The 14,566-nt window shown below is 44.9% G+C and overlaps 1 protein-coding gene across 2 annotated transcripts in view; it reads right to left on the bottom strand.

Annotated features, from left to right (window-relative positions):
* The window catches only part of PAPSS2 (3'-phosphoadenosine 5'-phosphosulfate synthase 2), a 93,176-nt gene extending 82,972 nt beyond the window's left edge, over positions 1-10,204 (bottom strand). For both annotated transcript variants that reach the window (XM_040254692.1, XM_040254693.1), the window contains exon 1: positions 9,880-10,204. In XM_040254692.1, coding sequence (XP_040110626.1) covers positions 9,880-9,906 — 27 coding nt within the window. In that variant the 5' untranslated portion in view covers positions 9,907-10,204. The remainder of the gene's footprint in view (positions 1-9,879) is intronic.
* Between the last annotated feature and the right edge of the window lie 4,362 nt (positions 10,205-14,566).

Genomic DNA, 14,566 nt, shown 5'->3' with positions numbered 1-14,566 from the left:
GGGAATGTCTCTTAATAGAATTCATTATTACTATCTTGAGATATTAGCAGTAGGCAGCTGCCAAAATATTTTACAAATGAAACAGTAGTATATTACTAGTTGCCTAATCCTACTGTGTTTGCTTCTTGGCGTTTGTCTCATTCCCTCTATGAAATAAACAACTTATTAACTACAGAGCAGCTAATAAGGTTTTAGCTTCTCCTGTGGGGAACTCTCTAAAATAAAGCCTTATTTCGGTTAAATGAGTTCCCTCCTGACTATTTGCTCACCAACTTCCTTCAGGAGACCATGAGGACTACATGAGTTAATGCAGAGGCAAAGCTGTGAAACAGTGCCTGCCACATCATAAGGGCTCAATGAGAATGATAAACAACTCACAACGGAGCAGGAATGTTCTAACAAAATATGTTCTAAAAATCGAAACTCCTGGTAAATATGCAAATCCCATAGAGATAATTTTAATATCTATGTTTTATTAGTTCTCAGTCATATGGTGAATTTAAACACAATAGAGGAATGCAAGTTTTTTAATTTTTTTTTTTTTTTAGTAACTACTTAAAGCATTGTTGTATTAGCGACACAATGGCCCAACAGCTGTACTTATTCATACTATTTAGGAAAAGAATATTGGAACTCAGCAATTTAGTTAGATTTAGTTGGCTGGACCACACAGTTATGTGTAACCAACTTTATGAATTTAGGAAACAATGGAAATGAAGGGATTAAGAGATAAAACTGGAAATTCTACAACCAGAACTGAGGATTCAATGTACAACTGAATTTGCCTCAAATTTTGCCTAATCTAAATTTATCTGTATTGCACACTATGCAATCATTACTATCTTTTCTCTCTCTCTCTTTTTTTTTTTTTTTGATAAAATGGTTAAACTGCTTGAAAAGGCTTAAGAGTGAGTGAGGTTGAGGAGCTTAAGAGGGTATAAGTTGAATTTTCTAAAGAGAAACAGACTGGACCATCAAACATATTCCAAAATGGTCAATTACATTTTTTTCTCTCTTTTTAAAAAATTTGTGTATTCATTCATTTTGGCCATGCCTCACAGCATGTGGGATCTTAGGTTCCCTGACTAGGGATCAAACCTGTGTCCCCTGCAGCGGAAGCATGGAATCTTAACCACTGGACCAACAGGGTAGTCCTTCATTTTTTCAAACACTTCTCTCTGGTCCATGCTTTCTATCTTCAGAATATCAGAACAAAAAAAAAAAAGAAGAAGATCAGAACAAGATGCTAAAGCTAAAGTGTAACTGTTCTTGCCTGGAGAATCCCAGGGACGGGGGAGCCTGGTGGGCTGCCGTCTATGCGGTCGCACAGAGTCGGACACGACTGAAGCGACTTAGCAGTGATTCACTGATAACCAACTTGGAAGTTGTTTTTTTTTTTTTAATTTATGGAAAATATTTCCCCGTATGTAAAAGAAAAGACAGAGCTACAGAAAATGGGTAGGGCCTCTTTTCAAGGGCATGCAAAAAAGAGAAAAGTGCTAGGCCTGTAGCCCTGTGAGCAGAGTTTCAGCTCATTGGTGGTATCACCACCAGGCGGCCAGGAAGACAGTCATGTGCCTCAGCAAAGCTCTGTGTATCAACCTGTATGGCTTGAAGATGAACTCTTCATTTTCCTCCCAGAAGGAAAATGCTAGGGGTCTTGGGGAAAAAATACATTTTTAAAGTAAGAACAACTTGAATAAAAAGTAAATAATTTAAAATTTTAATTTGGGGGACAAAAAGATTTTTTTAAATGTATGAAAAATCAGTTGAGAATTTTATTGCTTTTGGCTCAAGGCCACTGTAATACTACTGACTGGGCAGAAGGTTGAAAGAATATAAAGTTTGTGGGTGGGGTGTTGCAATTAGAAAAAAGTAAATGCTATGCTTAGAGTAGTTTAAAGACAGTGTTTGAACAATCTAAAAAACTATAATTAACGAATATAAGGCTTTGGTAGCTCTAGTAAATTATGGCAAGCACATGTCCTAGTTGGGTCATTTAAAAAATATCTGTTGAGTAAGTGAAGTGAACAAATTCATAAGTGAGGATCAGACAGGAAATAAAAAGAAAGGTTTTCAGAGCCCTTGAAGGAAAACAAAGTGGGATCATAGTAGAAGACCAAAAAGTTAATTCAGGTTTTAACAGTAGGAAATACATAAAAATAAAAATCATCACCAACATCTTAGTTGCTTATTTTGCTAAAAGTTGAGAAAGCATGAATTACCCACAAATAAATGTTTGGGGAAGGTATAGATGAATGAAGTAATGGAGACAAAATCTTCACTGTAGGTGGTTTAAGTCTCCAAACAAAGTCTGCAAATAATTTTTCGAGCCCACACTTGGCACACATTAAAAAGAAAAGAAAAAGTAATTGTACTATTAGACTGCACATAGATGCTTGGTAGATAAAAATCTGTATTTTTATAACAAAACATACAAAGATGTTAATTATATATTTAAAACAAATACTAACCTAGCATAGAAATGATCACTTTTCATGATTAGCATTTGATATATTTTAGGGAAGTTTTATAACAGGTAACTTTTTTTTTTTTTTTTGGCCAAAATTTATTTGGTGCTAGACAGATTGAGCTTGCCATGTTTATGCTGCAGTCATGTTTTCACAATACCAGTAATAGCAAAATCCACTTCAGGAGTAAAAGTAAAGTGCAGAAAGAGCTTCTGATTAGATTTTAAAGGAAGTCAAATCAGCCAACTGATGAAAGTCAGTTTACACACCATGTATTATCAGAGGCAACTTAGAGGTCAGGTTTTAATACAATGGTTCTTTTGCAGATAGAAAAAGATATTTCCATCTTGTGTGCCAATTTATTCTAAATTGAAAAGAAATATTTAATGATCAAAAGGCACGAAAGAGGAACAAGAAGACAACATTTGTAAGGAACCAATGTTAATGTTAAATAACCTTTCTGGAAAAGCTCTGTTTAATATTTATTAGAAGCAGAAGGAGCTCAGATGCCAGTGTGAGTCTGAGAAGGGGAGTGGTGTTCTGGGCCTGGTGCTGGGCTTGGGGTAAGAGGAATCAACTAGCTTTGGGGACTCTGAAAGGAGGGGGCACTGGTTGTGCTTCTGATCTTTGACAGACCCCCTAGGGAGAGGAAGCAGGGACAGACTCGAGCAGCCCCTAGAGCTGCTCAAAGTCCCAGCGTGGTCACACCAGAGTAGGAGCACAGCTCTCACCCTTCTGGAAGTCAGCGGACAACATCAAATATCTTAGATAGCCTCACCGAGTTACCCCAAGAGTTGCAGTGTAGTGATCTCAGGGTACCCACAAGAGCATGGGAGAAGCAAAGAGAGGTGTTGAACTGAAGGGGCTTTCAGACAGGAATGCACTTGAGCTGGACCAACAGCTGAGGATGAGACAGGACAATGCACAGCTCTAAGGATGTCCATATAGGCAGAAACTCTAAGATAAGGTGAGCACCAACCCCCTCTCCCTCTAGCCCAGACTTTAGCACTTTGTAGGGGAAAAAAGGATTCAATAAAATATTTCTGACTAGCAGCCCAACTTAAGTTTACTTGTTCTGAAAGTGCTCCTTTTATAAGTGTTATCGGTATAAGGGAAAGGTATGATATACGCATCATGCTGCTGCTAAGTCGCTTCAGTCGTGTCTGACTCTGTGCGACCCCATAGACGGCAGCCCACCAGGCTGCCCCGTCCCTGGGATTCTCCAGGCAAGAACACTGGAGTGGGTTGCCATTTCCTTCTCCAATGCATGCAAATAAAAAGTGAAAGTGAAGTTGCTCAGTCGTCTCTGACTCCTCATGACCCCATGGACTGCAGCCTACCAGGCTTCTCCGTCCATGGAATTTTCCAGGCAAGAGTACTGGAGTGGGGTGCCATTGCCCTCTCCATATACACATTATAAATTAATGATAATCAGGAATCGAGAAAAGGCAGAGATTTTTGTTTCCACCAATGCTGGTTTTAGGTTAAACCATACAATCTTTCCATAAAAACAAATTTAAAATGCAGGTTATGGGGACTTCCCTAATAGTCCAGTGGTTAAAACTTCCCCCTCCAATGCAGGGGCTGTGGGTTCAATCCCTGGTTAGAGAGCTAAGATCTCATATGCCTTGTGGCAAAAAGACCAACACATAAAACAGAAACAATATTGTTACAAATTCCATAAAGGCTTCAGAAAAATTAAATAATAAAATTCAGGTTATAATATAAAATAACCTAATTAGAAACATCAAATAGCCAATAAGATAGTAAGGAACCACCTGACCAAAATCTGCAGGAAAGCAAGAAACTCAGATGTAAGCAAGCACAAGGGGCTTCTGTCCTGACAGGGGCAGATCTGCACTGATTTTGACAACCTCACAGGGGAGGTGAAAGACACAACAAAGCTTCGAACATACGCAAGCGGGGAGAATAAAATGGCTTCTGTCTGCCGTAAGCTGAGGTTCCTAAGAGTCACCCCCTAAAAATAAGAGTGAACCAGAATTAAGTCACTTCTCACTCCAAGAGACTGCAGGGATGGCTGCCTTGACACTGAAAGGGTACAAAAGGGGTAGGGGTAGGGGTAGGTGGTCCATGAGAACTTGCCTGCACAAGTTGGTCCCTGTGTGTAAAAGTGCAACTCAAATTCTCATCACCTGGGTGGTCTAAAAAACTTTAAATGGTACCTTTAGGTTAAAGGGGGCTTCCCAGGTGGCTCAGTGGGTAAAGAATCTGCCTGCATTGCAGGAGACACAGGGGACGCGGATTTGATCCCCAAAGTTGGGAAGATCCCCTGGAGAAGGGCAGGGCAACCCACTCCAGTATTCTTTCCTGGAGAATCCCAAAGTGGTGCCTGAGTAGCAGTGTCACCAGGCATCTGGCAGAAACAAAAGTAACTCCTCTGGGGTGGGGTGGGGAGGTAATTCACTCTCAGCCTCAAGAATCCCTACAGGTAAATTTTCAGTGGTACTGATAGATTTCCAGGCAAAAATGAGCCAGCACATGAGAGCAGACAGATAAGAGGAGCTGGGAGAAATCTAACAAAAGAGATGGCCAAAAGCAAATTCATCCATGAATCAATTTTATAGCCTAATATGGAAAAAATATTTATTGAGCACCTACTCTGTGCCAGGCTGTATGTAGGATTGCTGAGATAACATGCCATTTCACTTGTCATGAGCAAAGCACCCAAGTGATGAAAGGTTAGTTGAAATGGCATTATATGTATGTTTATTGACTTTCACTTTCTGTGTTTTCTGAAGACTTCCAAACACAAAGACAGTGCCTATTATTATTTAGTGACAGGTTTTGAAATAAACAGTAATCTAAGGCCAAGACTGACATCACTGATTCCTTTCTCAGACTCTCATTCCCTCAGGTTTCCAGGTTTGAGTTCAGTCTAATTATCCCCTAGGCAAACCAGATAACCACGCACACTAACAGGAAGACAAAGGGCTGAAAGATAAAGATAACTATCTCAGAGATATAAAACTCATAGTTAGCTACATTTATCTTTAACGGCAAAAGTCCAAAGAGATGATCGTGGAATAACAGCATGAATCGGACAACATGAATTTTAAGATAAATCTGGAAATAGCTGAAGGTGCAGGAAGGGTGGAGAGAAGTTGGTATAATATTTACTTATATATAGATTGCCTTTCTTGGCCAAGGTTGTTGACAAAATCTTGCTGATTATTTGGGTTTCTCTGGTAAGTCTGCACTAATTATCGACCTTTATCTTCTATTCAGCTTTTTACAATTAGAATTCAAGTCATCACCTCTCTACTTCTGTATTTGTTTGCTGTCATTAGATATTCTGATGGTTGTCATTTATTGAGCTTTTGGAATGGTCTGACCTGTACATTCTTCTCCTTGCTGGGCAAACCAAGACAATATAATATAATAAAAAATAGTAACAGTAGTGACTGGATATGGGTCTAGGACTGAGTGAGACAGTGTTTAGGAGCTATTTACTCCTCACAGCAACTGTAAGGGGCAAGTCATTATGGATGAGAAAATTTATGGGCCTGAGAAATAGAGGTACTAAAAGGAAGAGGAACTTCAAAGTTGGACAAACTGGAATTTAGTTCCCCAACCAGGGATTGAACATGTGCCCCTTGCAATGGAAGCATGGAGTCTTAAGCACTGGATCACTGTTGAAGTCCCTGGACAAACTTGAATTTAAATCCTAAACTGCTGCTGGCATTTCTCCTCTCCTAGAGGTGAGGCTCCATTTTCTGGATAAAGGCTGCTGTAAGGATGAGGCAAAGGGCATGGCCTCTGGGAAGTACTTGTTTCTCCTTCCTTCCAGTTGGAAATTCATGTCTTGCCTCACACAGTATCTTCAAATAGTTTTAAAAGTAGCCACTTCCAGGAAAATAATGTGATATTGTACAGAATCTTTAAAATAATAAAAGATGAATAATGTCTTACATTTATGGGGAGTTTTAACTTTTCAATAGCTCTTCACTCCCTCCCAAACACTGGCTTCTTTGACCCTTTAGGAAATACTTTAATATCTCAGTTGACTTTCTCAGAATTTTCAGATTGGTTGTCTCCAGGACATAATAACATTGTCTGTGGACCCTGAAAAATGCTAATCCAGGAAATGATTCAAGAAGAAAGGACCAGGCCTTTGCGTCTCTTTCCATCCTCTGGCTGCTGTCTGCCTCCTTCCTTGTCCTGGGATCGATGTGTGTGTCAAGGAGATGGGAGGTGGCCAAGTTTGGAGGGAAGTCAAGGGTAGTGCGGAGGGCTGTGACACCTAGCTGTCTTTGGTTTCCATGGTAAAGATGCCTAACACAGCAGGAATGTACTACCTTCCCTCATAACAGAACTTTTCCTATTTTATTTTTTCAAGTTTGTGAGAAAATCATCTTACATTCTCACATTTAAACCAGAACTACTTACTCTTCTTAGAGTGGTCTGAACTGAAAGGCTATATTCATCCAGAGACTGAGGCAAAAAAAAAAAAATATATATATATATATATATATCCAGGGACAATGTGTTTACCCTAGTAGACTGTCTGGCACACAGTAGGGGCTCAACAAATATTTAGAGTGACTGCAGTCACTGGGGTGTGACTTGACATCCTCAGTTGACAATACAGAAAATAAGGCAATGATTTCTGTGAGTTTCTGAAAAAGATCAGAAACTCAGATCACAGACTCACTTCCAGGAAAGCTTCCTAGGACAGCAAGACTCATTTTTCAAATAATTGATTAGTTCAGAGGTCGCACATGTGGGCAGATTTTGTTTTGGCCTGCAAAGTTTCAAAACACAGTTTGCGTTAACAGTTAAAGCTTGAGAGATTTCAGATGCATTTACAGCTGCCTCATTTTACCCAATAGTATCTATCTGGCGCTTTGGGGGACTTGTACTGGTCCCCTGTGTTATAATCATGTCAGCTATATAAAAGTTCCCAAGTCATGCTAGCTGTTTCAGGTGTTAATTTAATCCTATGCAGAACACACACACACCTCAAATAAAAAAAAATAGAGGGTTCTATAAGCCTCTTGATGAAAGTGAAAGTGGAGAGTGAAGAACTTGGCTTAAAGCTCAACATTCAGAAAACGAAGATCATGGCATCCGGTCCCATCACTTCATGGGAAATAGATGGGGAAACAGTGAAAACAGTGTCAGACTTTATTTTTTTGGGCTCCAAAATCACTGCAGATGGTGATTGCAACCATAAAATTAAAAGACGCTTACTCCTTGGAAGAAAAGTTATGACCAACCTAGATAGCATATTCAAAAGCAGAGACATTACTTTGCCAACTAAGGTCCGTCTAGTCAAGGCTGTGGTTTTTCCTGTGGTCATGTATGGATGTGAGAGTTGGACTGTGAAGAAGGCTGAGCGCTGAAGAATAGATGCTTTTGAACTGTGGTGTTGGAGAAGACTCTTGAGAGTCCCTTGGACTGCAAGGAGATCCAACCAGTCCATTCTGAAGGAGATCAGCCCTGGGTTTTCTTTGGAAGGAATGATGCTAGAGCTGAAACTCCAGGACTTTGGCCACCTCATGCGAAGAGTTGACTCATTGGAAAAGACTCTGATGCTGGGAGGGACTGGGAGCAGGAGGAGAAGGGGACGACAGAGGATGAGATGGCTGGATGGCATCAGTGACTCGATGGAGGTGAATCTGAGTGAACTCCGGGAGTTGGTGATGGACAGGGAAGCCTGGCGTGCTGTGATTCATGGGGTCACACAGAGTCGGACACGACTGAGCTACTGAACTGAACTGAACTGAACTGAACTGCGTAAATACAAAAATCAAATCCTCTGGTCCTCAAGTTTCTCACTCTCTCTGTCTGTGCAGTTGCTGTTTTCTGTGTAAAGCCCCCGTTTTCAAGCCTTTCACTTCACAGGCTCTTGCTGACTGGAGGCAAGAAAGGGAGAGACCACCTGCCCTTTCATTACTGATGCTTGAGAAAGCAATCTCATTTGGAAGGAATTCTTGATGCTAGCGGAGGTAATAATTGAAACTTCACTGATATAAAAGGCTACTAAGTGCCTCAGCAGCTTGTCGCTTAGAAGACACCATTTAGAATGTTACAGAAATTAATACAATTAAATAGGAATAAAACACAAGTGATTTGCACTTAAGTGTTTTCAAATATAATACCAAGAGACTCCTCACTTTAAAATCGCTCCTATAAAGGGCAACAGAATCCTGACCATTCTCCCTTCTCAAATAGATGCTTCCTTCTTCCTGGACCTTCCTGAGGGCTGTGTGGTCCCTGAAACCACAGAGCCCCCATCCCCTTTCCCTTGCTGCTCAAGCCCACACTCCTAGCCCCTGTGTGCCCCCTCCACTCCCCTTCCCCAATTTACATTTCTTCATCTCTTCTGCCACAAAAACACCTCAAAGAGATTTCAGTGATAAGTATTACATAATAGTAACAAAACATTTGTTGACCACCTACTATCTGCCAAGCACAAATCTGTTTGAGAGAGGTCAGCCCCTTCCCTGACCTCCATAATCACCCGAGGCTTTCAGTCTGGTAGTTAAAAAAAAGATGAGTGTTCAGCCATCAGAGGCTGGCTTGCACACCACCCCTGGTGTGGCCCCAATGCTGTCTATATGAGGCTCTTTCCAACTTTAAAAGAGTCTGTGATCGTCGCTGCCATTTTTAAGGATGCAGAATTCACAGGAGCCTCTGTCACTAAGTGGGAATGGAACTTCTCAACAAGCTTCTATTTTCTACAAATGGGGATGGCCCGGATTCATTGTGGATAAAATTGGACCGCCTCAGAACAGTCCGCTCATTTCGCTCCCCCAAGCTGAGGAGCCCCCCGCGCCACCCCACCCCCCATGGCTGAACTTAAGGTGCCATCCGATCCCAACAAAGAGCTAGAACCCTGCCAGTGTGTAGAAAGGCAACGTCCCTCCCTCGTCTAGACAGCCGTAGTTTTCCCTTTATGAACGTCTGTCACTCAAGTCCGCTCCAAGGAGGTTCCGGGGACAAAACCCCAATGACTGTCCCTGAGTGTTGCCAGCGTCCAAACCTGGCAGGACCGGGGTCCCCTCAGGCCCTCAACCCCCACCGCTTGGACCCGTGCGGAGTTCATTCAAAAGAAAAGACGGGTCCAGAAAAAGTTCTCGGGGGAAGAGAGGAAATTTCCCATCTCTGGACCTCTCTCTGGATGGGGACCCGTGTCTCCGGCTCCGGAGGTCTAGCCCGGCCGTGACGACCCCGCCGGGCGCAGGCTCCCCGCGGCGCGGGACGGGGAGGGACTGCCCCGCGAGGGCTGCCCCGGGAATCCCGGCTGAGCCTCTCCCTCCTGCTTCCCTCCACCCCTTCCTCCTCCCCAGCCTCCGCGCCCGGGCTGCTCGCCTCCTCCCGGGGAGGATGGGATCCGAGCGTCCGGGTCCGAGAGCGGAGGAGGAAGGCAGGCGAAGCAGCCTACCGTCTTCTGCTTCTTGACCTCGGACATGCTGGCTGGCTACGGCGGTGCCCGGCGCGCTGGAACTCGGAGCCCAGCCCCTGGAGCGCAGGCGCTAGGACGCTCGGGCGGCGGCGGCGGCGGCGGCTGCCGGACTCCCGGGGAAGGAGGTATAAAAAGGCTCCACAGACACGTCGCACTTCCCTTGACCAGCCCCCTCCTCCTCCTCCCGCCGCGCTCCTCTCCGCCCCGTCGGCTCCGCCAGCAGCGCCCAGCCCAGGGTACCCCGCCGCCGTCTGGGCGGGGTCCCGGGCCCGGCCCCCGACTCCCGGGAGCGGCTCCGCTGGGCCCGCCGAGGTTGGAGGCAGGACCTTGCAGCCGAAGGCGCGAACAGACACGCCCCGCGCGTAGTCGGAGGTCAAGTTCGCGTCTCCCAGTGCCCACTCCCAGCGGGTGCCTGAGCGTCCCCTCACCTCTCACCCCAGCCGTGCGCCTCTCAAGGAAGGCTTCCTGCCTCTGGGACCTGCTTGAAACCGCCAAGCTGGTCGTCAGGGTCCTCCGTGGGCACCGCTGCCCCAGCTCGTCTTCCTGGGCAGTGATCACAGCGAGGGCTAACATTTTCTGGTTCTCACTCTGCGCTCCGCTGACCTTTGCCTTAAGCCTCTGCACCCCTCGCCCCAGGCATCGAATCCTGCCTTCTCCCGTGAAACAGTGGAGGCTTTCAGGCTTTCTCAAGATGATATTCCAAGTGAGGGATTCATGCCCAGGCCCAGGTCGGCCTCCTCTGTTGAGTCTTTCTGCACCAGCATCGTCATCGATGGCGCTGATGAAGAAATGTCGATGGGCAAGGCCGGCCTGCATCTCCAGCGCCAGGCCCGGGACCAACGGACCTACATGCAACCACTCCTTCGGAGCCCACAGAATCTTCCTCCTGCTGCAGATGGGCGGGCTGCAGCACTGCTCCTATTCACCAAGTTGAGTAAGCAAGTCCAGCCCCTGAAAATGGTAAATGGGAGCCCAGCGACTTGTTTCAATCCATGTTCCAAACCTTTTCTATAGTACTTCCTTGTGGTCAGCAACCAGGAAGGGCCCTGAGGAGGAAAAGTAAGAGAAGGCCCAGTTGTCTTGGTTTATGGACTATATCCTAGGGCTTTAAAGTTTTATCAGAGGGCAGCTCTTTTAACTCAAATATCTGGGACAATCAAAGGGAAGGAAGGAGAAGCTATGGTTAGGGATAACACCTTGAGGGCAGTCCCAAGGCCAACCCTTTGTACCTTAATTCTGTGCACAAAGTGACAAACAGATCGATGGGACTTCAGGAACAAAGGCACCATCAAGAGGTACAAGGGCCACACTGCCCATTCCAACTTTGGTCTTCCTTCTGTGAAAAGGTGGAAGTGAAGGCCTACGGAGGTGAGGACTGGAACTTTACTTTCATATCCAATTGTAGTTCTGGAAGACTGCCAGCTTTCCAGACAGACACTGAAGATCTGAGTTGACCGCCCTTCTCCATGGGAAGTGGGAAAATAAATCAGGAGTCAGAAACCTAAATGGGAACTCATAAGTTTGTCCAGTCTTGAAATATCAGTATATTTATTTTCTTACTCATTTAGAGTAAGCTGCCACCACTCCCTTCAACTGTGAGCAACAGGAGGGCAAATGCTGGGTTTGAGTTTCTGTTCTGCACACGAACTAGCATGTTTTGATTTTATGGGGTTTAAATTGTAACATCTCATTCTAATTTTATTGAAAAAAATCCTTTGGTATCAGTTCCAACCGTATTTGGAACCCTGCCAGATCCTGCCCTAAGAGAAAACTAAGTTTGGATAGAGCAATAGCAATTTTCATGTTTGGTTTATTTCATATTACATCTTTAAAAGCTGTAACAGCACTTCCATGGTGCTCCAGTGGTTAAGAATCCACCTGCCAATGCAGGGGACACGGGTTCAATCCATAGTCTGGGAAGATTCCATGTGCTGAGGAGTAACTAAGCCTGTGCACCGTGACTACTGAGCCCACTCTCTAGAGGTGAAGCCCATGGGCTCTAGAGCCTGTGTTCTGCAACAAGAGATGCCACTGCATTGAGAAGCCCTGGCACCACAACTAGGGAATAACTCCTGCTCGCTACAACTAGAGAAAGCCTGCGCAGCAGCGAAAACCCAGCACAGCCAATAAATAAATAATTTTTTTTTTTTTAAGCCGAAACAGAAGGAACTCAAGTTTAACTGTAAGGGTAACTTCCTGGAAAAGGAATATAGGACTGTTTAGACCTGGGGGAGGTTTTGAGATCAGCTGTCCAGTTTCCCTCTCCATGCATTTTGTAGATGCGCCATGTGGTGCTGAGAGAGGAAGGGAAACTGACTGGCCACTGTTAGGGGCAGCGTTCAGTCTCAAGCCCAGGCCAGCTGGCTCCCCAGATGCAGTGAATCACTCAGCCTCTAGGTCAGCTATTTCAAAGCCCCCATGATAATTATAAACTGGACTGTTTTATCTTGTTTTAGATTTATTTAATTCTCAAACAGAGTACTTCGGAACACATATTCTTTCACTGCTTCCAAAGACTTGTGGAAATAGGATGCCTCAGCTCCCTTGGACCCAAACTGCATTAAGATCCTTTAACTTCATAGATCATCAGTATAGTTGTAATTCAGCCTGGCAACCCATTGAAAAGTAAAATAATCATTCTTTTTTATTTTTCCAAGGTCTTTCTTTTAATGGTGATGTTTGGAATTCTTTTTCATCTTACTATGCTCTTTCTTCTGGGAGAGGACACTCTTTCGCAAAGATATGAGCAACTAGCACTGAAGTTTTGAAGTCTGTGACTCTGGCACATCAGAACTGGAGAAGACTCATTCAGGGAAGGAAGGCAGGGTTGAGATCTGTCTGGTCATGTGGACACAGTCTCCGTAACTTTCTCAGTAGTGTTGCCTGTGAGATTCCGCTGTGAGACTCTGGGGCCTGCTGGTATCAATTTAAAATCCTTGATGCTGGTCGCAACATTTGCATGAGGGTAGTAAGCTTTTCTTCCTATTTTTTTTTCTTGTTTTTTCCCTTCCAGGAATTGGCTTGGCTTTAATAACTAACTTAATGAGGTGGTGATTTCTACTTGGGCTTTTCATTGTTTAGAAACAATGGAGTCAACTTCCCCAAATAAACAAGGGAAACACATATACAAAGTGAGATGTTTATGCCACAGATTCTCCAATACACTTTGCCGCTAAGTCACTTCAGTCGTGTCCGACTCTGTGCGACCCCATAGACGTCAGCCCACCAGGTTCCCCCGTCCCTGGGATTCTCCAGGCAAGAACACTGGAGTGAGTTGCCATTTCCTTCTCCAACGCATGAAAGTGAAAAGTGAAAGTGAAGTCATTCAGTCATGTCTGACTCTTAGCGACCCCATGGACTGCAGCCCACCAGGCTCCTCGGTCCATGGGATTTTCCAGGCAAGAGTACTGGAGTAGGGTGCCATTGCCTTCTCCACCAATACACTTTAGGGAAGCTCATCAATTTTGCGGGATCTAGCTTGGAGGCATCTTCCCTGGGTTGGCCTTTCCAAAGGAATGCAGCTGCACTGCCGCCTAGTGACTGTAATGCATAAAAGAGACCTAATTGTTGAACTGTCCCTGGTGGATCAGATGGTAAAAGAATCTGCCTGCAGGAAACCCATGTTCCATCCCTGGGTGGGGAAGATCCCCTGGAGAAGGAAATGACAACCCACTCCAGTATTCTTTCCTGGAGAATCCCATGACAGAGGAGCCTGGCGGGCCACAGTCCTTGGGTTGCAAAGAGTCGGACATGGCTGAGCGACTAAGCACTTTCTAAGCCTTCTAGGGAGGCATAGATGGTAGAGAATCTTCCTGCAATGCAGGAGACCTGGGTTTGATCCCTGGGTTGGGAAGATCCTCTGGAGAAGGAAATGGCAACCCACTCCAGTATTCTTGCCTGGAAAATTCCATGGACATAGGAGCCTGGTATGCAACAGACCATGGGGTCATCAAGAGCTGGGCACAACTGAACACACACAAGCACTTGGGTGGGTCAAGAAATCCTTACAGAAAGTTCTCTAGGATTCAAATATTCTTCCCAGTCTTAGGCACAGATACTACCAAGACAAGCAAGACACGGTCCCTGTCTTCAAGAAGCAATCAAAAGGAGATAGTCTCTGCCTCCCAACTCCACCCCAATACACTGCAAGATATTACTGCATGCTGCTGCTGCTGCTGCTAAGTCGCTTCAGTCGTGTCCAACTCTGTGCAACCCCATAGACGGCAGCCCGCCAGACTCCCCCGTCCCTGGGATTCTCCAGGCAAGAACATTGGAGTAGGTTGCCATTTCCTTCTCCAGTGCATCAAAGTGAAAAGTGAAAGTGAAGTCACTCAGTCGTGTCCGACTTTTCGACCCCATGGACTGCAGCCTACCAGGCTCCTCCGTTCATAGGTCTATTGCTATTGCTAAGTCACTTCAGTCGTGTTCGACTCTGTGCGACCCCATAGACGGCAGCCCACCAGGCTCCACCGTCCCTGGGATTCTCTAGGCAAGAACACTGGAGTGGGTTGCCATTTCCTTCTCCATATTACTGCATAGGTACATGCTAAGTTACTTCAATCTTGTCTGACTCTTTGGGACCCTATGGACTGTAGCCCTCCAGGTTCCTCTGTCCGTGGGATTCTCCCGGCAAGAATACTGGAGTGGGTTGCCATGCCTTCCTCCA

The sequence above is a fragment of the Oryx dammah genome, unplaced genomic scaffold (genome assembly GCF_014754425.2).
Source record: "Oryx dammah isolate SB20612 unplaced genomic scaffold, SCBI_Odam_1.1 HiC_scaffold_14, whole genome shotgun sequence".
In the NCBI taxonomy this organism is placed as follows: Eukaryota; Metazoa; Chordata; class Mammalia; order Artiodactyla; family Bovidae; genus Oryx; species Oryx dammah.
Note: the sequence above shows the minus strand (reverse complement) of the source record. Positions and strands in the feature narration are given on the sequence as shown.